This window comes from Typha latifolia, chromosome 10 (assembly GCF_019914945.1).
Source record: "Typha latifolia isolate L0001 chromosome 10, TyphaL0001v2, whole genome shotgun sequence".
In the NCBI taxonomy this organism is placed as follows: Eukaryota; Viridiplantae; Streptophyta; class Magnoliopsida; order Poales; family Typhaceae; genus Typha; species Typha latifolia.
The window spans coordinates 9000486-9022638 of NC_133095.1; the positions used below are offsets into that span (position 1 = coordinate 9000486).

General features: G+C 41.0%; 1 protein-coding gene across 1 annotated transcript; it reads right to left on the reverse strand.

Annotated features, from left to right (window-relative positions):
* Window positions 1-384: 384 nt before the first annotated feature.
* On the reverse strand, window positions 385-2134 carry LOC140796489 (uncharacterized). Its single transcript, XM_073149534.1, has 3 exons — window positions 1659-2134; window positions 1450-1579; window positions 385-1299 (listed from the first exon to the last, which is right to left on the reverse strand). Exons 1-3 carry the CDS (start codon window positions 1786-1788, stop codon window positions 576-578), a joined length of 984 nt encoding a protein of 327 aa, XP_073005635.1. The 5' UTR covers window positions 1789-2134; the 3' UTR covers window positions 385-575.
* Between the last annotated feature and the right edge of the window lie 20019 nt (window positions 2135-22153).

Below are 22153 nucleotides of genomic sequence, written 5' to 3' on the forward strand. Positions count from 1 at the left end.
ACCTCTTGAAATTATAAATCAAGCCATTTTTTAATATTGAAACTGCCAGCACAAAGACAAAGAAAGAAAATTAAAATACATACTAGGAGTTATATGGTGTCGCAAAGCCAAGGTGAATATTCCAATGCTACAAATTCTCGCAAGCATGCAAAGCGTGCTGGTTGTTGAAGAAATTTGGCTTTACATGTGAAAGAACCGACACTTGTCCCTCACGAGAGAAGAAAAAGTAAACTTGGTTCAGTGGAACTTCAGTTATTTTCAGTGAAACAAAGAGAGAAGGAAAGTTAAGAGCTCAGAAGTGGAAATGCAAATGATGAACTAGTGAACATCTACTGGAAACAGTAAGTAACTCAAGAAATTAACGACATTCAAATGTAAGCGGCATTGAACATATAATCCCATCATGTTAATCATGTGAATTACTAGCGAGCGATTTCATTTGAAATAAACTCATGAACATGTTATGACGATGCTTATTTCTTATGGTCAAAGTTGCTCATTCTACTTGATTTCTGGCTTAAAAGAAAAGGAGAAGAGAAAGAAAGAAGAAGAACATAGATTATGAGATGAATGGCTTAACAGTCCCATTGCAGTTGCTCCATCGAGCTGCTTCCACAAAACATTCCGCAAGGCATTAATGCCGATTCCATCATGTCGATATCGAAGGCTGCACTGTTGTAGGAGGTGTCCATCTCCAGCACCTTGTGATCAGCCCCACTGAAATCAACTTTGCCAGCCAAATTGTGATCTTGCTCCTGCCCGTTCACTTGTTGGGGTACGACGGCCTCATGTTGCTTCGAGGTTTCAAAAGTCTCGACGCCATCCACCCACATGCAAGTCTCATCCATGAATCCTGCAGGCTGGTGGAAGGAAGTGGAGGACATGTTTGTGTGCTCCAAAGAAGAAGAAGAAGCATAAGTATGTGAATTTTGATCTTTGAAGCTCATCAAGACGCTTGTGTCTTGATACTGGTAATTGCAGATGGGCATGGCTCCATGCATGGGAAGATCTGAAGGTGGTAGTGTAACCACTGGCGGGTTCATATCCATGGAGTTGGTCTTCATTTCAAAGCTCTTACTAGGGGAACTAATTGTGAAGGGTGGGGTCGATGTCTGGGGGTTATGAAATTGGGAAAGATTGGCTGCATTGGTGCTATAAGAAGGCCTAGAAGTAGGTATTAGGTTATGTGTCTTCGGATCCAACCCTTGAGCTATGAGCTTCTTCTTTATGCATGAATTCCAGAAGTTCTTCACCTCATTGTCTGTCCTCCCTGGCAGATGCTTAGCTATCTGAGCCCACCTGAATGCACAAGGAATCAAACCTGCCTATGAAGGGGGAATAGATTTACAAATATATAGTAGAGAAAATGATCTATGGTGTGCTAATTGATTCGATTCAAACATGCATGCATGCAAGTTCTAGCAGTAGGAGATTTAGGGTTTCCTGCACCTATTGCCAAGGATCCTGTGCACATCTATGATGACTCTCTCTTCTTGGGCTGTAAAGGATCCTCTCTTGAGATCAGGCCTCAAGTAATTGATCCACCTCAGCCTGCAACTCTTCCCGCACCTCTGCAGCCCTGAGATCCCAACAACAAGAGGTTGAGATACATCTAGAGAAAGAAAGAGAGATCTAAGAGAGAAAGAGGGAGAAAAGACCTGCTTGTTTTGGCACAGAGCTCCAGCATCCATGGCCATGGGTGGTGATGTATTTGACGAGCTTCTCGTCTTCCTCCGGTGACCACAACCCTCTCTTCACCTTTTGCTTGCTGCAGCAATGGTGACCCATATCACCAGTTACTGCAGAATGCCCCTCTTTAGAGATGGACTTAGTTATTGCGCTAAAATAGCATATGCCCGGCCTCTCACATAACCCCCCATCCAGGCAGCAGACTCAGCATACGTTCAGATATATGATCCCTGTGACTGTACAAGACCATAGACCGTGTCAAGAGTGACATTAATAGCACAAAGAAAAATATATATTGAAATCGAGAAGTGGCTTAGTTTGCACTCCTGAGATTGTAGTCAAGTAGGACCCAGTCCTTGTGAGTAGTTACTTGTGTTTGTTTCATGGCCTTTCCTTTTGACGTTATCCTCGACTCCCCATTTGCCTAACTTTTCTTATTCAACACAGGCTATTACAAAACTAAGCCCAAAGATATGGAAGAAAATCCTTCAGGAAGCATCAATTAGAAGGATCATTGTCGGTGGAAGACCATTCGTGTGATCTCTGGTCAGCTCCATCGTGATAATTTAATACGGTGCATTCTTAGGATAATAAATATATATGCTAAGTATATATTCATTCATCTGTAGTTCATAACTAATCATTAGGTGGTCAAATTTACTTGATGGTATACTAAGTATCCGTGTCACAGCATCTTAAGCAGACTCGTTTCATGCAATCTAGAGGAAGTTTTCATCAATCAAATATGTTAGCCAACTTGGCTGAAATAATAGAGATCATATAATGTATAATACTTGTACAAGAAATCATCTACTACTTTGTCAATATAATTTATCTAAGAATGTTAGTCACGCACTCATTCTGCAAAGTCGTAGAAATGATTAGGAGCATTAATACCAATGATGTGTACGTGGAGTGAAGTGAACCCCACCGGATCATTTCTTGCATTCAGATTCACCATGCTAGAATCCATAATTAACCACACACAATAACAAAGTTTGCTGGTGCAAGGCCAGTGGGTAGTGAAGCGAAGTATTTCTCACCAATTTATTTGTCCTATTTATTAAGGAAATTAATAAAGAGCATCCTGCCTTTTTTCTTTTATTAGCATTAACACCCTGAAACAAGGGTTTTTATTATTTGCATCTCTAATTTTCTTCTATATCTCAAAAACACATGTCATTTAGTACATTTTATTGACAACTACCATATTGATGAGTTTAATTAATAATATGTTCATTATGATTATGTTCATTTTTGTAATCGGTATATTCGTGATAAAAGCAAAGTCATTCATAATATATGTAATTTTCACTAAACTTAATCATAAGAGTTAAATAGCACAATGCTTAATGATTCACGAAGCAAAAAGAAGCACACAGATTTCAAATTTCAAGAACCATTCGAATTTTGCCATGGCTAGGGTGTATGAATATGGGTTCGAAGCCGTTTTGAACAATGGTCATGATCATAACTCAAACTATTCAAAGTATTAGAAGTCTGATTGAATTTCTCACTTGAAAAGCAAGTGGACAAGTGTTCAAAACTCATTTGAACGAGTATTGAACATATTCCACTATAACTGCAAAGAAGGTTGTCGTTTAGGGCGTACGAACGTGTCATGCACAGAATGCCTGCCATTCGAACACACCAGCGAATCTCTAATTTATTCCAATTCAAGTTGAATTATTATTAGGGTGAATTGCTTTCCTTTTTGGATGTATAAAAGGGAATGGATATATGAGGAGTTGGCTAAGAATCTTGGATGCTATTATACATTTCAGTGAAGATCAAGAGAGGAACTTTGATCAATCAAGTAAGTGAATATTCCGTAGCTTTTCGTCTTAGTCGAGCTCGAAGAAATCAGTGATCTTGATTGCTACTATCTTGAAAATCATAGAGGTAAGTCTTCAACCTCGAGTGCTACCGAGGTTATAAATTAAGCACGATAGAGGAGTCAAGCAAATTACTTCAAAAATGTTGTAATAAATTAAACGATATATACGTAAATTTGTAATTACTAATTTTCGTAGTCGTTGAATTGATCCCAGAGAAAGGAATCATGGTCAATTACTCTAAGTCAGCAAAGAGTTTTTTCTCGTAAAAAGTTATAGTGTTTGCCTGTTCCTTATCGAATCTTCCAATACATGTTGTTTTGTTTTCCAAAAATTATCTTCTAGATGGGTTTTCGAAATTTCAGATTATAACACCGTATGTTAAGTTAATCTTTGATAATACCATTATTCCATCGGATAGACAACTTACTCAAACGGTATGTAGGTTTTAAATTTTTAAAAACAGCAGTTATTTATATAGGCTGTAAAATTAAGTTTAACTCATTATCGAATGATAAATATCTATATAGTAGGGTATGTTTTATAACCTCACATATTTATCACTATTAATCTCTACTACTTGTTCATTTACTATTCTTAGTGCGAAGCAAATATATTTGTTGGCGTCTCTGTCTTTCCTTCACTCAACGATTGCTTGTCCTTTTGTCTGTTTCTTGGTGTCAACGTTGTGGGGGAGATGATTGGGTGCTCCCTTCTCTTTCACTTTTCCTCTTCTCTCTCTCTCTCTCTCTCTCTCTCTCTCTCTCTCTCTCTCTCTCTCTCTCTCTCTCTCTCTCTCTCTCTCTCCTTTGTCTTCCGTCCTCTTGCTTTCTTTTTATTCTCTCCTCCATCAAAACTGTTTGCACGAAAGCGAATCGGGTGGAAAGGAGGCGAGTGGGCTTTAAATTAACAAAACGGACAGCCAGTCGTGTTAATTAAGCAGGCTGGCACAAAAAGCTTTTCCTCCTTAAAAACACTTTTATATTGCTTTCTTCTTGCATGCATAGAAGTTAAAGGAGAGGTGTGTCCTTTAAGCTCCAGTGCTTCTCTCACTTGTGTTTTGTTTGCTAGTCTATTTCCTTTCTTGACTAATGTCAATGCATCAACCTGCATCTTTGTCCAAAACTTGAAATCATGGGGCAGGTAAAGAGCCGTGACAACTATTCTAACTAGCTAGGGTTTCTTTATAACGTTCATGATCACGTTTTATCCCATGGGCAGAGTGATTCAGAAGCTTCCTACGTAATCAAACTCCGAAACGTGATTTAAGGACACAAGAAAAAAAGAAAAAAAAGAAAAAGAAGGAGTAATTATATTTAGGAAATTAAGTTTATAGAAAAACACCATAACTTTTTTTTTAATCATTTACATCATTCGACCATGGACGTCTTTAACACGAATCGAGACCCCTAGGCGAATGTATTGCATGGGGCCCCTTTAAATTAATAACCAATATACTGTAGCAATGTTTATCTCAATAATATTCTGTATGCAATTTGTGACCTTTTTTATATAATTTAATACTTCAATTGGAGTGGTAATATCTATTTGTACAATTTCTTTAAATATTTTAAGTTCAAGAAAATAATTCTGAACCATCAACATCAGACAATTCATCATGTTTTTAGAGCATTTGGAAGATTAAAAACAATATCTTTTCCAGCCACATATAGTCCAAGATGAGATTACGCATGAAATTTTATGGAGAAATTCAAAGAACTTTTTTTTTATTATTAGATTAGATTAATATAGTACCAAGACTTATTTGCTATACTCTCCAAACGACAATAAATCTAGAATTATTGGTATAAATTGCTAATAAATAAACCTTAATAATTTCCCATTTAGGTTGTTTTTGCCTGTGCATGCAGAGATGCACTAAACTATAAGTTATTAAGAGGGCCGGGCATGGGCTTATAATTGGGCCGGCCCAGTAATCCAATATGGGCATCTATTGTGTTTTTGTACTTTTATTGTCTCAAATACACTCTGAAGTTAGTTCATCAGAATTTGTGAGCTAGGTTCAATTTAACTTTGGCAGGGTCGTAATGATAACATAATATATTGTTGGGAATTTACAAGGATGAAAGAAAAATATAGGATGTAAATGTTAAATAAGGATATGTGGTTTGAAATTTTTTGTAAAAATCCCCCTGCCTTTTGCTTTTATTATCAGAAACACTCTACCTCGTGGATATTTATCATTTGGCTTTAATATTTTGCTTTTAATATCTCAAAAATACTTTTAAGTTAATTTTACCGTAATAACAACTAACAGAATAGAGAATAGTCTATCATTTAAAAAGATAAAAATTTAAACAGAAATTTTTTTATTTAAAACTCAGCATTTAATGTTTGTAAATTAAGCTATCTATTTTACCACATATATGCAGAAAATACTCTGGGTTACTAGGGTAACTTAAAAAAAAAATTACTCCCATATGATTATGCCTAGAATCAAGCTACACCTTGAATTTTCATTTGTATCAGCTTCGTGGTTTATACTGATGTGAAACTATTAACTTTTCTATCCAAACTAATGAAAAAAGTATAAATTACCATAATAACTCTATGATATTAATGTATCATCGTCTGAGCAAATATAAATCTTTTGCCCAAAATTTTAAGATGATTGAAATTATTTTGTACTTGATCTTATATTTAAGAGTTATTTGCACCAAAAAGACATTTGATTTTTTGTTTTGCTCATGCTCTTTTTTTGTTTTCTCTGCGGATGAGGCATTTTCCCACTTTTTCTTTCAAATTTATCATTATGTCATTTAGTGCTTAATTAATGCAGATAGGACAATATAAGAATAAAAAGAAGTGACTCCTACTCATTTTTCTTCTTCTTCTTCTGTCTTTTAATCCATTTTTTTTTCTATACAAGTATCTCTAATCACTTTTTAATTAATAAAATAAAAAAATTGAAAACAATGGTGAGATAATTAGGATTAATAAGATACTAATTATCTCACCACCCTATATCTAATTAATCTCTTGTTTTATTAATTAAAGAACGATTAGAGAAACTTATATAGAAGAAGAAGAAGACAATCAGAAGCAGAAGAAAATATTTTAATAACTTTCGCACATATAATAACAACTTTCGTAAATATATTAGCAACTTTCATTATTGTATGCATATACTACAAAATTTACATTCTTCACCATTACAATTTACATAGAAATAAATAATAATCATGCAAAGTCATTAGTGGGAACATCACTTTTCGTCACATTTATTCTCGTAAGCACAAAATGGCTGCACTCGTGGCCCTTTGGCTTAGCGAGGGTTGTGATTAGTCACCTTCTAGAGCTATTTTTGTCTTTTATTTTTTACTTTATTTTGCTTATATAAAGGCTTGTAATCATCTTTTATGGGTTAATGAATATTTTGAAAGCTTTTGCCTATTGAGTGTTTGTTTGTAGATTCCGACACCCAGATTAGTGGCTTTCACGGGTTTGATTATTTCTCCTTACTTCTCAACTCTACAATCAAGACGTTGTCTTACATCAGCTTTGGTATCAGAGCAGATTGTTTTCTAGTTTATGGACACTCCACCATTTGGATTCTACGCAGCACTTCATACTTCCTTTGTCAAATCAATCGCTCCACGAACACCATATCACTACGAGATCCGTAGCCTGATAACATTAGGATCCGGATCCGAGTTACATGAGGAGATCACCCTCTAGGAGAAAAATAATAAACCATTACCATCACCAAATTTTCACACAAGGAGATAATCACAAGTAAGCTTTATTTAATAGATTTTCTTTCCTTATTTTAGATAAAAAAAAGAAAAAAAAATCTGTCTGAAAAAATAGAGCTCTCTGAAAAAAAAAAGAGAGAGAAAAAAGGAAAGAGCTCTCTGAAAAAAAAAGAGAGAAAAAAAATTCCGAAATTCAGTTTATTTGTTTCATCTTTATATTTAATTTTGAATTTTGAAAATTTCGAAATTAATTTAGGAAGATTTTTCTTCTTTTTCCTTATTTACCTTTCCTTAATTTTAGGAAATTAGTTTCTATAATTTTGGGATTAATTTCTATAATTTTGGGGATTAGTTTCTAAAATTTTAGGGAGTAGTTTCCATAATTTTGGGAATTAGTTTCCATAATTTTAGGAATTAGTTTGCACAATTTTAGAGATTAGTTTCCACAATTCTAGGGAGTAATTTTTATAATTTTTGAAAATTAGTTTCCATAATTTTAGGATAAATAGCTATCTTATCTACTTTCCTAACTTAATCCCAACCAACCCAAAACCTAAACCCATTAACCTACTAGCCTAAACCTCTCCTCATTCCAAAACCCAAACACCACTAACCAACTAAGCCCACTAGCCTAACCTAGCCCATCTTTAAGCCTTAGTGAATTGGTAAAAACCTACCCAAAACCGACCCCTTTACCTACAACCCAATCTAAACCCATCATCATCTTCCTTCTCTTTAGCCCCACCGTCCACTCACATCCATTATCCCATCTTCCTTTGTTCGCCGATGCTGCCGTCGACCTCCACGGATGATGCCATCGCCGATTTCCACGGCCCTTGTTCTGTCGTATCACAATCTTCGCCACCGTCGCTGCCTACCGTTGCCCTAGCAGCCCTTGCCACATCCACCGCTACCACAGCCACCCGCTGCTGTAATTTCCTACCGTAGCCGCCCATCCACAGCCATCCCTACTGCTACGACCACTACTGCCACTTCCACCGCCCCTTCCGCAGCCCATCTCCACCGCCGCCGCCGCTATACTACTGCCATCTTTACAGCCCCTGCGCGGTCCTGCCACTGCATCGTCGCAGCCGTCGCTGTCATTCTTGTAGCTCCCTACCGCCGCCGCTGTCCCTACCACCACAGCCGCCGCCGCTGTTGTCATTCTTGCAGCTCTCTGCCGCCATCGCTATCCTTGCCATCGCCCTTGCTGCAGCCCATCTCCACCGCCGCCGCCGCTCTACTACTGCTATCGCTGCAGCCCCTGCACGGTCCTGCCACTACATCGTCACAGCCGTCGCTACTGTCCTAACCATCGCAGCCGTCGCCACCACCGCTGTTGTCCAATTTCAGCCACCATTGTCACGGCCACCATCTTCAGTGGACGTGCGGCATTCAGTAACATCCGTCCTTTCTTTACTATTATTTGTTAGTCTTAAAATAGCAACTGTCTTTCTGTTAGTGTGGATCATAACCATATTGAGCCTGTTATTGCCTGCTTATTTACATTGCTTAATTCATTTGTTTCGTTTCAACAAGCGCTTGAGCCTGCTATTGTCTACTTACTTCCTTTTGTTTGTTACAAAAAAAAAACAATTAATATTAACAATAAAACTAGCTAGGTTAGAGGGAAAGTCTTGACATATCTGTAGTCCCCATCTCGATCTTGGGAGCTTGTACTACTGGTTTGCAATTTTTCTACTGAGTCTAACTGGCTCTTACTGAAAACTTCATAAGTGGCTGTAGGTTATTCAGGTTATTACTCCCTTATTGTCCGCTATGATCTCTTAGCTTGCATATCATCATTCATTTATTGCATTTATTTCTTTAGTGGTAGAGACACTTTATATAAACCTTCGTAGTGGTAGGAGAGTCTCTCACCCTTTATCCTAGTCTGTTATGGAACCCAATATCATGGATGATTTTCATCGATTTTTACAAGAGTCCATTGAAACCATTACGACCAGATTGGATGACTTCAATGCTCGTCTTGAGGCTATTGAGATGGGTCGTAACCAACATAAGACCAAGAGTGACGTCGGTACGTCTAACACGGGTACCACGCGTGCCACTTCTAATGTCGAGACCCATCGACAGGCTCCATACTACCCTCACCATGAGAGAGGTTCTAAGAGAGAACCCATAGGCAAAATTATTTTGAAGATACATTTGATTTTCATAATAACAGGGTGTTTAGAGGCAATGTCGCCTTTAGAGAATCTCAAAACCATGACAATAAAATTATAAAAAATATTAAGATCGATGCCCCAACTTTTGACGGTCGCTTAGATCCTACTGTATTTACTGACTGGCTCCGTGAGATGGACCACTTCTTTGAGTGGTATGATCTACCAGAAAACTGACGCGTTAGATTTGCCCAAATGAAACTAGTCGGCCAAGCCAAACTATTTTGGCAAAGTATAGAACAACTTTTAGTGCGACAAAACCAACCTCCCATAATTCATTGGCATGAAATGAAAGAAAAATTAAAAGAAAAATATTTGCCACATTCTTATCTTGGTGACCTTTTAGATCAATGGAATAATTTTAAATAAGGAAATAGGCTTGTGAGCAATTATGTCTCCCAATTTGAGGAATATATGCTGAGGTGTAATGTTGTGGAGGATGAGATGATGACACTAAGTCATTTTAGGCATAGCCTTAACGATGACATTCGAAGAGAGTTAGTTTTCTGGGAGGTTACCTCCTTGGACCAAGCTTACATTCTTTCGTTGAACTACGAGATGGTTAATAGGCAACAACTGCCTAGGCGACCAATTGGGCGCACCCCTCCCAATTACGCACCTGCTGGTGTAAAAGCTCCACCACCATCGGTACATACTGCACCTGCCCAACCTAGCAAAGGAAAGAGCCCCTCTATGAAACTGCACCTGTTAATGACCCCGTCGATGCTTCAAATACAGACAAATTGGTCATGTAGCCTCAAACTGTCTTCTAAAGGCCCTTTATCTTGGGAAACAGGATGACACTATCGGGAAAAATGAGCTCGATGAACAAATTTATGAACCTGACCCTGATGATGTCCAAGATAGTGACGAAGATCGTGATTATGGAGACCACACTGTTGGTGTCATTCATTGTGCTTTGACGCAACATCGGGAGACTGATGATTGGCGAAGGAATGCAATATTCCACACTTATATTAAATGTGGGACTAAAGATTGCAAAGTTATCATCGATAGTGGGAGTTGTATTAATGCCGTCTCTTCTAGCGTTATATCTCGCGTGGCGTTAAAATCTACATCTCATCCGTATCCTTATAAGGTATGTTGGGTAAATAATTCTTCCATTGCTATAAATGAGAGATGCCTCGTTCTTATCACATTTCTTTCTTGTAAGGAAGATGTGTGGTGTGACATTGTGCCGATGGATGTAGGGCATATCAATTTTGGATGCCCTTGGTTATTTGATTAGGATGTAACTATTTTTTGGCGTTCCAACTCGTGCTCTTTTAATTTTGAAGGCAAAAAGATTAAGATAAATCCTATGTGCCCTAAAATAATTAATAAAGATAAACAAAAAAAAATACTCCAAGTAAAAAGGTTTGCACATAATAAATTCTAAAGAATTTGAAAAGGAAGCAAACCAAGGCTCTATTGTGTTTGCCTTGGTGGCTCGTGAAGTTGGGAGCACCCCTCACTCCATCATTCGATGAATCTGCTCCTATACTAAATGAGTTTCAAGATGTGTTCCGGGATGATCTATCGGACCAATTGCCTCCTTTACGCGATATCCAACATGTAATTGACTTTGTCCCTAGAGCGTCTCTCCCAAACTTGCCGCACTATCGAATGAGCCCCAAAGAACATGCTGAACTACAACATCAGGTAAATAAACTTCTTATGAAGGGTTTCATCCGTGAGAGCCTAAGCCCTTGTGCTGTGCTTGCCTTGCTCACGCTAAAGAAGGATGGATCCTGGCGTATGTGTGTCGATAGTCGAGCCATCAATAGAATAATAGCCAAATATCATTTTTCGATTCCACAACTTGATGACATGCTTGATATGATGGCGGGAGCCTCAGTTTTCTCTAAGATCGATCTTAAAAGTGGTTATCACCAAATCCGAATTCGCCCAAGCGATGAATGGAAAACTACTTTTAAGACGAAAGACAGGTTGTATGAATGGTTGGTAATGCCTTTTGGTTTATTAAATGCCCCAAGCACTTTCATGCGTGTTATGACACAAGTGCTTCGCCCATTCATGGAAAAATTTCTTGTAGTGTATTTTGATGACATTTTGATTTATAGTCGATCAAAAGAGCTTCATTTGGACCATTTGCATCAAGTCTGTCTAGCGCTTCGTGCTGCTCAACTTTATGGCAATAGGAAGAAGTGTTCTTTTCTTGTCGATCAAGTTATCTTCTTAGAATTTGTGGTTACTTCAGAAAGGAGTCTGCGCTGACCCTGAGAAGATCAAGGCAATTGCTGATTGGCCGGAACCACGAAATATTCATGGTGTGCGTAGCTTTCATGGCCTTGCTACTTTTTATTGCCACTTCATTGGAGGGTTTAGTACTATCATGTCGCCGATCACTACTTGCTTGAAGAAAGGAGATTTTCATTGGAGTAAGGCAGCAAATAAGGCTTTTGAAAAATTAAGAAGAAAATGACAATAGCGCCTGTAATGCGTCTTCCTGACTTTTCTAAAGTTTTCGAGGTGGAATGTGATGCCTCAGGCATCGGGATCGGCAGTGTCCTTAGCCAGGAACGCCATCCTATTGCCTATTTCAGCGAGAAACTAAATGAGGCTAAGCAAAAGTACTCCACTTACGATAAGGAATTTTATGCAGTTATTCAAACTTTATGCTATTAGCATCATTATTTACTTCTGCATGAATTCGTGCTTTATTCCAACCACGAAGCTCTTCGATTCCTAAATTCTTAGAAGAAACTAAATTTGAGACATGCTCGCTGGATCGAGTTCTTACAGGAGTACACTTTTGTACTCGAACATAGAGCTGGGGTTGAGAATAAGGCGGTTGATGCGCTTAGCCGAAGGGTTAACCTTCCGTCTACCATTAGCATCAAAGTCACTAGGTTTGACAAAATGAAGGAGGATTATACAATTTGTTTGGACTTTGGCAAAATCGTTCTCACTTTGCTGACTGATTCGAACTTAACTTTTGATAATTATTCCCTCCAAGACGATTACCTATTTAAGGCTAACAAGCTTTGTGTTCCCCGTATGTCCGTGCGTGACTTCCTTATTTGGGAGATCCATACCTGTGGCCTATCGGGTCATTTTGGATGTGATAAGACCATTGAGGAAGTGGAGCACCAATTCTATTGGCCAAGTCTCAAACATGACGTCACAAAATTAGTTGGTCAATGTAGGACTTGTCAGTTAGCAAAGCACAGAAAATAAAATACTGGACTTTACACTCCATTACCTGTGCTTGATCACCCATGGCAGGATGTTAGTATGGATTTTGTCTTGGGACTCAATCCGCATGGTTGTGGATCACTTCTCTAAGATAATTCAATCCTCGTGGTTGTGGATCGCTTCTCTAAGATGGCCCATTTTATTCCTTGTGCTAAGACCTCTAATGCATCACAAGTGGCCAAATTATACTTTGCCCATATCGTCAAGTTATATGGTCTTCCAAAAACTAATGTTTCCGATCAGGATGTTCACTTTATGAGCTAATTTTGAAAAACCTTATGGCACATGGTTGTCACAAAATTAAAATTTTCTACTGCCTATCATCCTCAAACCGATGGTCAAACTGAGGTCATTAATCGTAGTCTTGGAAATCTTTTGCGCTGTCTCGTAGGTAATCATAACAAAAGCTGGGATGCCATTCTTTCTATAGCCCAATTTGCATATAATAACTCCATTAATAGGTCTATTGGCATGAGCCAATTTGAAGTTGTTCATGGTTTTAAAGCACGCAAACCTCTAGATCTGTTGCCTATGTTATCTCATTCTAGAGTCTCCGAGTCTGCCGAAGCATTTGCACATCATGCTCATTATTTGCATTAAGAGATCACTAAGTGAATTGAGATAAGTAATCACCAGTATAAAATACATGCCGACTTGCACAAACGTGCCAAGGAGTTCGATGTTGGAGATCATATTATGATTCATCTTGGACCCAAACGATTCTCTTCGAGAGCTGTTCGGAAGTTGCATGCCCGTAGTGCAGGACCTTTCCAAGTCTGAAACGTGTCAGTGCTAATGCTTATGTTATTGATATTCCCCCTGATTATGGCATTAGTTGTACTTTTAATATTGAGGATCTAGCAGCCTACCATCTACCCATGCACATCCCCACCGAACCTTATGCTACATCTACTACCCTTCCAGACATCCCTGCTGTGCCACCTACCACTTCTCCTTTCCCATCCACATCACAAGAAAATATAGACGCTATTTTAGATGATCAAATAACATCCACTGCAGAAGGAGGGGTTCACCGTTTTCTCGTTCGATGGCATGGGCGATCAGAGTCTGATTGTACGTGGATCACTCTCGAGTTATAGCAACTTGACCTTGACATTTTGGTGTACTATTAGAGCCACTCGACTAGGTCGAGTTTCTTCCACCCTGGGAGAGTTGGTGGGGACACCACTTTTCGTCACGTTTATTCTCGTAAGCACAAAAGGGCTGCACCCGTGGCCGTTTGGCTTAAAGGGGGTTGTGACTAGTCACCTTCTAGGGATATTTTTATCTTTTGTCTTTTACTTTATTTTGCCTATATAAAGGCTTGTAATCATCTTTTATGGGTTAATAAATATTTTGAGAGCTTTTGCCTATTGAGTATTTGTTGGTGGATTTCAACGTCGGTGGATTCCAACACCCCGATTGGTGGATTCTATGGGTTTGATTATTTCTCGCTACTTCTTCTTCTCAACTCTACAATCAAGACGCTGTCCCGCATTAGTCTTGCTTTTGGTTATTTTACTAATCCTAATAATCTCATCACTATCTCTGATTAATTTCTTACTTTATTAATTAAAGAGCAATTAAAAAGATTTGTATAGAAAAAAAAAGAATGATTAAGAGATAGAAGAAGAAGAAGAAGAACTAATAGCAGAAAAGAAGAAAAAGAAGAAGTAAAAGAAGAAAAAGTAGAAGAATAAGAAGAAAAAAATATTAACAACTTTCACAATTATAATAACAACTTTCGGTTTTCTTCTATATACACCGCAAAACTCAACTTATTAATTGGTAAATTGAGTCTACTTGAGTTGATTAACTATTTTAGTCGAGTCATAAGATGTATAGTGAACCCAAGTTTGACTCGAGCTAGTCAAGTTATATTAGTTGATCGAGTCTTTATCTTAGTCAGGCAAGGGTAAGCTTCTATAAATATGTGGATGAAAACCTAATTTGAGCATTATCTGATTATTGGAGCATTATCGCTACCTACCTCTCTCGTCTCTATCTCTTGTCATCGACTCTCATTCCTCCTCCCTCCTTGCCAACTACATCATCTCTCCATTGATTCGGTCTTTCCTAGCTTCTAGTCCCCTTCTTCTATAGATAAAAAAAATTAAAAGATAAATAGACTCGAGCATTCGAGCCCAATGTCCTCGTGAATTGATCTGATCAGACTCGGATCACATCACTCCACCATGCTTTTGACCACCTTGTCCTCAAGGTGAGAAGTCTGGGAAGCGCTGCATCAATTCGAACTAAGACTCCCAAGTCGAATCTCCCATTGGTCCGTTGGACCACTCCACTTGTACTTGTGTGATCAATCTTTCATCTACCCAAATCCTTCTCTTGGCTAGAACCCGAAGTGGCATGGGCTCTTGGTCATGTGTGGTTGGATCGGGTATGTTGGCCGCAACAGTTGTCTCCGCTGCAACACGAGCTCGCAAAGCTAAAACATGGAACACTGGGTGCACCCGCGAGTCATCTGGAAGATCAAGTCGGTAGGCCACCTCACCTACCCGTTCAATCACTTGGTATGGCCTAAAGTACCTATGTGCTAGATTTTGGTTCATGATGGGTCGAACCGAGGTTTGGCGGTAGGGCTGGAGTTTAATGTAGACCCAATCTCCTATTACGAACATTCGCTCCTGGTGTTGCTAATTGTAGATATGCTTCATTAGGTTTTGTGCAACCACCAAATTGGCCTTCAGCCATCGAATCTAAGCATCTCTATCCACAAGGGTTTCCTCGATGTCCATGCGTTTCGTCCGTCGAGTCGGTGCACAAGAGACTAAGGTAGGAAGTGGCCTACCATAAACTGCCTCAAAAGGCATGGTGTCTATGACTGAGTGGTGGGCAGTGTTGTAGGCCCACTCCGCCCATGGTAAGAAGTTTAGCCACCGCCTTGGCAGCTCTCCAGCGTAGCACCGTAGGTATTGCTCCAAACACCGGTTCAAGACCTTTGTCTGCCTATCCGTCTGTGGATGGTACGCCGAGCTCATTCGAAACGTCGTGCCTTGTAGACGAAAGAATTCTTGTCAGAACTGACTAATGAACACCGAATCTCGATCGGATAGAATAGATTGTGGTATCCCGTGAAGTTTAGCCACATTGTGAACGAAGACCTCCGCTACCTTCCTGTAGGGGCGGGCGAGTGCTGCGCATATTTGGAGAGTCGGTCGACCACCATCATGATAACCGATCGCCCTTGGATAGTCAGTAGGCCTTCAATGAAGTCCATTGAAATATCTTCCTAGATTTGCTCAGGCACAGGAAGGGATTGGAGAAGGCTGGCTGGTCGAGTTGAATCTACTTTGGCTTGTTGGTAGACTTCACATGTGCAGATGTAGTTGCGCACATCTTTCATCATGCCCGTCCACCAATAGTTGAGGCATAATCGCTTGTGGGTCCGAAAGATGCCCTTGTGGTCTGCAAGGGGTGAGTCATGGAAGTGGCTAATCAAGGCAGCTTGCAAGTTTGCATTAGTTGGGATTAGGATTCGGTTCCCCTTGAGCACTAGTCCATCTCTCATGCTGTACTCGATTTGACTTGATGGGTCTTGAGTCACCTGAGCCGCAAGTTCCACTAGGCTTGGGCCCTTCAAGGTGGCATCCCTGATTTTGTCCAATAAGGGGAGGCTTGGAATCGATAGAGTGGCTAGCTCAGCGGCGTTAGGTTGGCACGAGAGTGCATCGACTGCATCGTTCTCCGAACCCTTTTTGTAAACCAAGTCATAGTCATACCCGAGCAACTTGGAGAGCCACCTTTGTTGCACTTTTCCCAAGTAAGTAGGGCAGACTTCTTTGATCGGTGTGCACTATGATTCGCCTTCCGATCTGGTATGGGCGCCACTTACTAACAACGTGGACCACGGCTAACATCTCTCTCTCGTACATCAACAATCGGCGCGACCGTTGTGAGAGGGCCTTGCTCATGTAGGCTATGGGTCTCCCTTCTTGCATCAAAATTGCGCCGATCCCTGACCCAGATGCATCACACTCGAGAACAAAGGTCTTGGTGAAATCTAGTAGGGCTAACACGGGTGCCTCAGTCATGGCTTGCTTGAGTTCTTCAAATGTGCGTTCCGCCTTGTCATCCCAGTCGAACCCTCCTTTACGGAGTAGGGCAGCCAGCAGGACTACAATCTTCCCATAGCCTTGGATGAACCGACGGTAGTAGCAGGTGAGGCTAAGGAAGTCTCGAAGCTCCTTGGGCGTCTTCGGTCGTGGCAAGGGCACCATGCTAGCCACCTTTGTAGGATCGGCCTCCACACCTGCGGAAGAGATGAAGTGCCTTAGGTACTCAACTCGTGGCTGTCCCCAAAGGCACTTGCTTTTCTTCACATTCAGCCCGTGCGCCTGTAATATCTCAATGACTGTCCATGGGTGTTGTAGGTGCTCCTCTCTTGATCGACTGTAAATGAGGATGTCATCAAAAAACACCAAAACATACCATCGAAGGAGTGGGCAAAATACATCGTTCATCAGCCCTTGAAAAGTTGTCGGGGCATTGGTCAGGCAAAAGGACATTACAAGGAACTCGTAATGCCCATCATGGGTTCGAAAGGCTGTCTTGTGAACGTCGATTGCCTGGACCCTAATCTAGTGATAGCCGACTCGCAAATCTAGCTTGGTGAAGATGGTGGCACCAGCTAACTCGTCCAATAATTCCTCGATAATTGGTATCGGATACAGGTTCTTAATGGTGATGGCATTTAGTGCTCGGTAATCCACGCAGAATCGCCATGAGTTGTCTTTCTTCCGCACTAGTAGCACCGGCGAAGAGTAAGCGCTATGGCTTGTTGGATGATGCCTTGGTCCAACATCTCTTGTACCAGCCGTGTGATCTCATCCTTTTGGGCGTGTGGATACCAGCAAGGCCGTTCGCTGGTCCGACTCCCGGTGTGATCTCGATCCGATAATCATGGTCTCGGATCGGCGGTAGTCCATGCGGCTCTTCGAAGACTTGATCAAACCCCTGGAGAAGTGAGTCCAAATCGTCGACTATTGTGTTACCTAGGTTCGGCTCCTCCGTGGTTGAGACCAACCGCATCAACAAGCCATGGCAGCCAACATGTGGTAACCTAGTTAGGGCTTGAAGGCTAGCCCTAAGGTTTGGCCGCAACCGTTCGAGTTGAATTGGTCTCTCCTCATCCTCGAAGTCCATCCGCATCATGCCAAAATCAACTAGAATTGAGCCTAAGCCCTAAAGCCATTTAATTCCTAGGACAAGTCGGCCCCCTTGAGCACCAATGGGTGTAGGTCCAACTGGAACATCTTACCTTGGATCTGCACCTCAACTCCATCGCACCTACTATCAATCCGCAAGATTGTGCCATCTCCGATAGCTACATCGAATCCGATGGTTGGAGTAACCCCCAACCCAATTTGTTGCACCAACTTCTCATCCATGAAATTATGTTTGCTGCCCGAGTCAATTAGTATCTCAACTCCATGGGTCTTGAAAGAACCCTCTACCCGTAGGGTTTGGGGTGCTCGCGAGCCCAAATAGGCATGTAAGCTCAACTCAGCATGCACCTCATCCTCGTGGTCCTCGGCCTCCATATCTGCTACCTCCTCTTCATCGCCCCATGGCTCCATTTTTCTCTCCTCATCCCCTCTAAGGAAAATAATCGTCGTAGGTTTTTTTCCACACTTGTGGCCCGAAGCAAACTTTTCGTCGCAGTAGAAGCACAAACCCTTGGCCCTCCTTTCCTCAATTTGTGCCAAGGTTAGCCGTCATGAGAAGCTCTTCCATTACTCTCCGTAGTCGGTGAGAGGAGCACTTGGTGGTAGGGACTTCCCCCCTTGAGGCCGAGTGGGAGGACCAAATCCAACATTGCTTGATGGAGCCGGCTGGGATCCTCTCTAGTTTGTAGGGCTCCATGGCATCTTGGAGCTTCTTCATAGCCCCTTGACCTTCGCCTCCATCATGGCCGCTGTAGAAAAGTGATACGAATCGGATCAAATCGGATCATATCAAAAGGAGATTAGGCTCAATGGATTGAGTCTAATTATCTTATTTAGTTATTTGGTTTAGTTAGAGTCTTAGTAGGATAGGATTTTATTTAATTAGCTAAATCCACCTTTGTGTAGTTTCGGGAAACTATTCGTAGAATATTCTACACATATCCAAATAATATAAAACCAATTGGATAAGGTCCAACCTCCCGATCTACAACTTTCATATTCATTACTTCACCAGATTCAGAATCTATCTGTGACAAAACGAAAGTTTAATCCGAGAGGTAATCAGAGAAGATAAGGAATACCGTTTTAGTTGGTTTGTTAGGGTTTCATATTGTTTTAGGACTTATTGGCTAGCCTTTATAAATATGTGGATGGCAGCCAACTTCATTATGCAATTGGATTATTGATTTCTTGCCTCTTATATTCTCTATAAACTTCTCCCTCTTCCCTCTTAACCAACCTTTCACCTCTACCGTTGGCAAGGCTTCTCCTAACTTCTAATCTCCCTCGACTATCGAGCCACCCTTCTTCTTTAGGATCTCAACCACTTCGTTCCCTTCATTTATATTCGTAAATCATATCCACAATCCACCATCATCTCCATATCCCTCCATAACCCTAACATCTAGTCCACCCGTCACCACCACCATCACCCACGTTATTCTGAATTTTTGCCACTGCTACAGTTCAAATCTATGAAGGGCATAAATATGAACGTTGTAGATCAGGAAGTTACAGATCTAACCCAATTGGTTTCGTAATTTTCCAACTATCGAAGAATATTTGATGAATAATTTCCCACGGTTATGCGAACTGATTCCTGTAATACATTCAGATCTTGAAAGAATAGTTGTGTAACCTATCTTTGGTTTCAGATCATAACAATTTGGTATAAGAGCTTATCAATTGGTATCAAAGCTTAACAATTTGGTATCAGAGCCTATCAAGTGGTATCAGAGTAGGCGAACCTTAGACCTCCATTAATGGTTGAAACAAGGAAGATGATATCAACAAGGAGACTTATGGAGAGCATACTGACAAGGGAGGACTCAATTTACGATGATCCTAATCGTGAGGCTGATTCCTTTGGAGTGACCACGGTAGGACCGAGTTAACCAACTCGTATGGGTTCGAATATGGATGAACTAAGGGGCATGTTCCAAACATTGTTGCATAGAGTTGACAACATACAAAAATATCACAATGAATTCAAGGAATATGTTGTGAATCGATTGGGTTCGTCGTCTCCTCGACGACGAATGAAGTTTCATGAAGGACCAGCGGTGGGCCCTAATAGAGCTAATACCCCACAGGTCCAGGTGCGTTATATGAGTGTCAATGATCCCCTCCTACCTATGCCTTCACATCATCCCCCACCTCCGTTACAAAACCTAAGACCGGCGGTGGTCGAACCCGAGAGGCGTGTGGCACTAGTGCGCTTCGTCGATGAGGAGGATTGACACTTTGAGGATGAGGTTGATCCCTATGGAGATGGCGATGGATGTGCTCGAGGATTTAGAGAGGGTGATCAACCTGCATAAAGGTTTAGACATGAACCAAGGATCTTTCGCGAACCGACAATGCTATTCGGAGGAGAACCGCATGCTTGGACTTTCCAAAATTCCAAGGCGGTGATCCAATGGATTGGGTGTTTCAAGTTGAACAATATTTTAATTGTCAAGGTACAGCGGAATATGCAAAAGTCCAGATGGCAAGCTTCCACCTCCAAGGAACGACATTGCATTGGTATAGATTGGTTATTCGTGGTGGTGGATTTACCGGATGGACTAATTTTTGTAAGAGGATTACACGTAGATTTAGGACAACGACATATGAAGATTTTGCTACCACATTAAGTAAGACGGTTCAAAGGACTACTGTATTAGAGTACCAAGCTGAGTTTGGAAGAGTTAGTAGTCATTGTGAGCCACCATGGCCCAAATGTATATTGATGAGTACATTTATTTCAGGGCTGCGAGAGGAGATACAAATGGATGTTCGTGCACTATGTCCTAGTACTCTTCAGGAAGCCTTTGAGTAGGTCGTGAGGATGGAACAAAAGCATAGGGCTTTAAGGATTCTAGCGAAAAATAATTGGGGCAATTGAGATGGGTGGTTTGCACCTAGAATGCCGGGTGGAAATTATGTGGTTTCAAAAATAGCGGCTGCGACTACTAAACCATGACCACCTTTGAGACCTTCTTTTGACGTTAGAGGAGGCACAAGACCCCCCATTCAAACTCTCACACCTGCCTAGGTGGAGGAGCGAAGAGAGAAGGGCCTTTTCTTTCGATATGATGAGCGTTTCACCCCCGGTCATTGATGTTCTAAACCGATCGGGAGTGTGATGGTTATCGATGGTCCTAAGGAGGATGATGAGATTGATGATAATGGAGAGTGTCCAGAGGAGGCCCATGAGGAGCTATTGTGGAGGGCGTTGAGGAAGATATCCAAGGTGAAATATCGATGCATGCATATTCGAGTACTTCCACGTCGAGGATATTACGAGTAGATGGACTCGTTAGAAAGTATTGTGTGCACATTCTCATCGATTTGAAGAGTACACAGAACTTTCTAGACGAGAGGCTAGTGAGGAGATTGGGTTTGGATGCCAAACTGACTATGGGGTTTGACGTTGCTATTGGAGACGGCACGAAGCTTAGGGCGGAGAGCTTGTGTCGCCGAGTCGGTATACGGGTGCAAGGACATGACATCATTGTGGACTTGTATCTGTTGGCGCTGCGAGGAGCGGACATTGTCCTTGGCGCTCAATGGCTACAGAGTTTAGGACCCATCACATTTGATTTTTGGAGCATGTGGATGAATATAAATAAGGAAACAAAGATGTGCGTCTTGATGGTGTTCGAACTTCGCCAATTGCTGCGATGCAGCCTATGGTGGGGCTGCTTGGTGCATATGATTTGTCCTATCTTTTTCAATTTAGACCAGCAGAAAATGAGCTTCATATGAGTTCAGGTACTACCATTGAATTGTCTAATTTATTATACAACCTTTCTACACTGTTTGAGGAGCTGCAGGAGTTACCACTAAGGAGAGCTGCAGACCATCACATAGAGATTGTACCCAGGGCTGCACCGACGAATCTGAGGTCATATCAGTATCCACATCTGCAAAAAGAAGTTATCTCAAAGATGGTAGCCGAGATGTTGGAGCAAGACCTCATACAACCAAGTCATAGTTCATACTCATCCCCCATGCTTTTGGTGCGAAAAAAGGATGGAACATGACACTTTTGTATCGACTATCGAGCACTAAACGCTCTTATCGTCAAGGACCGATATCCTATTCCGGTTATCGAGGAGTTGCTGGACAAGCTTGCAGGGGCGACTATATTTTGTAAGCTTGACTTGAGGGCCGGGTATCATCAAATTAGAGTTCACCCAACAGTTATTCACAAAACTGCATTTCGGACTCCGGATGGGTATTACGAGTTTTGAGTGATGCCTTTTGGTCTCACCAATACTCCAATTACTTTTCAAGGCCTCATGAATGATATATTTCGGCCTCTCTTGCGAAGGTAT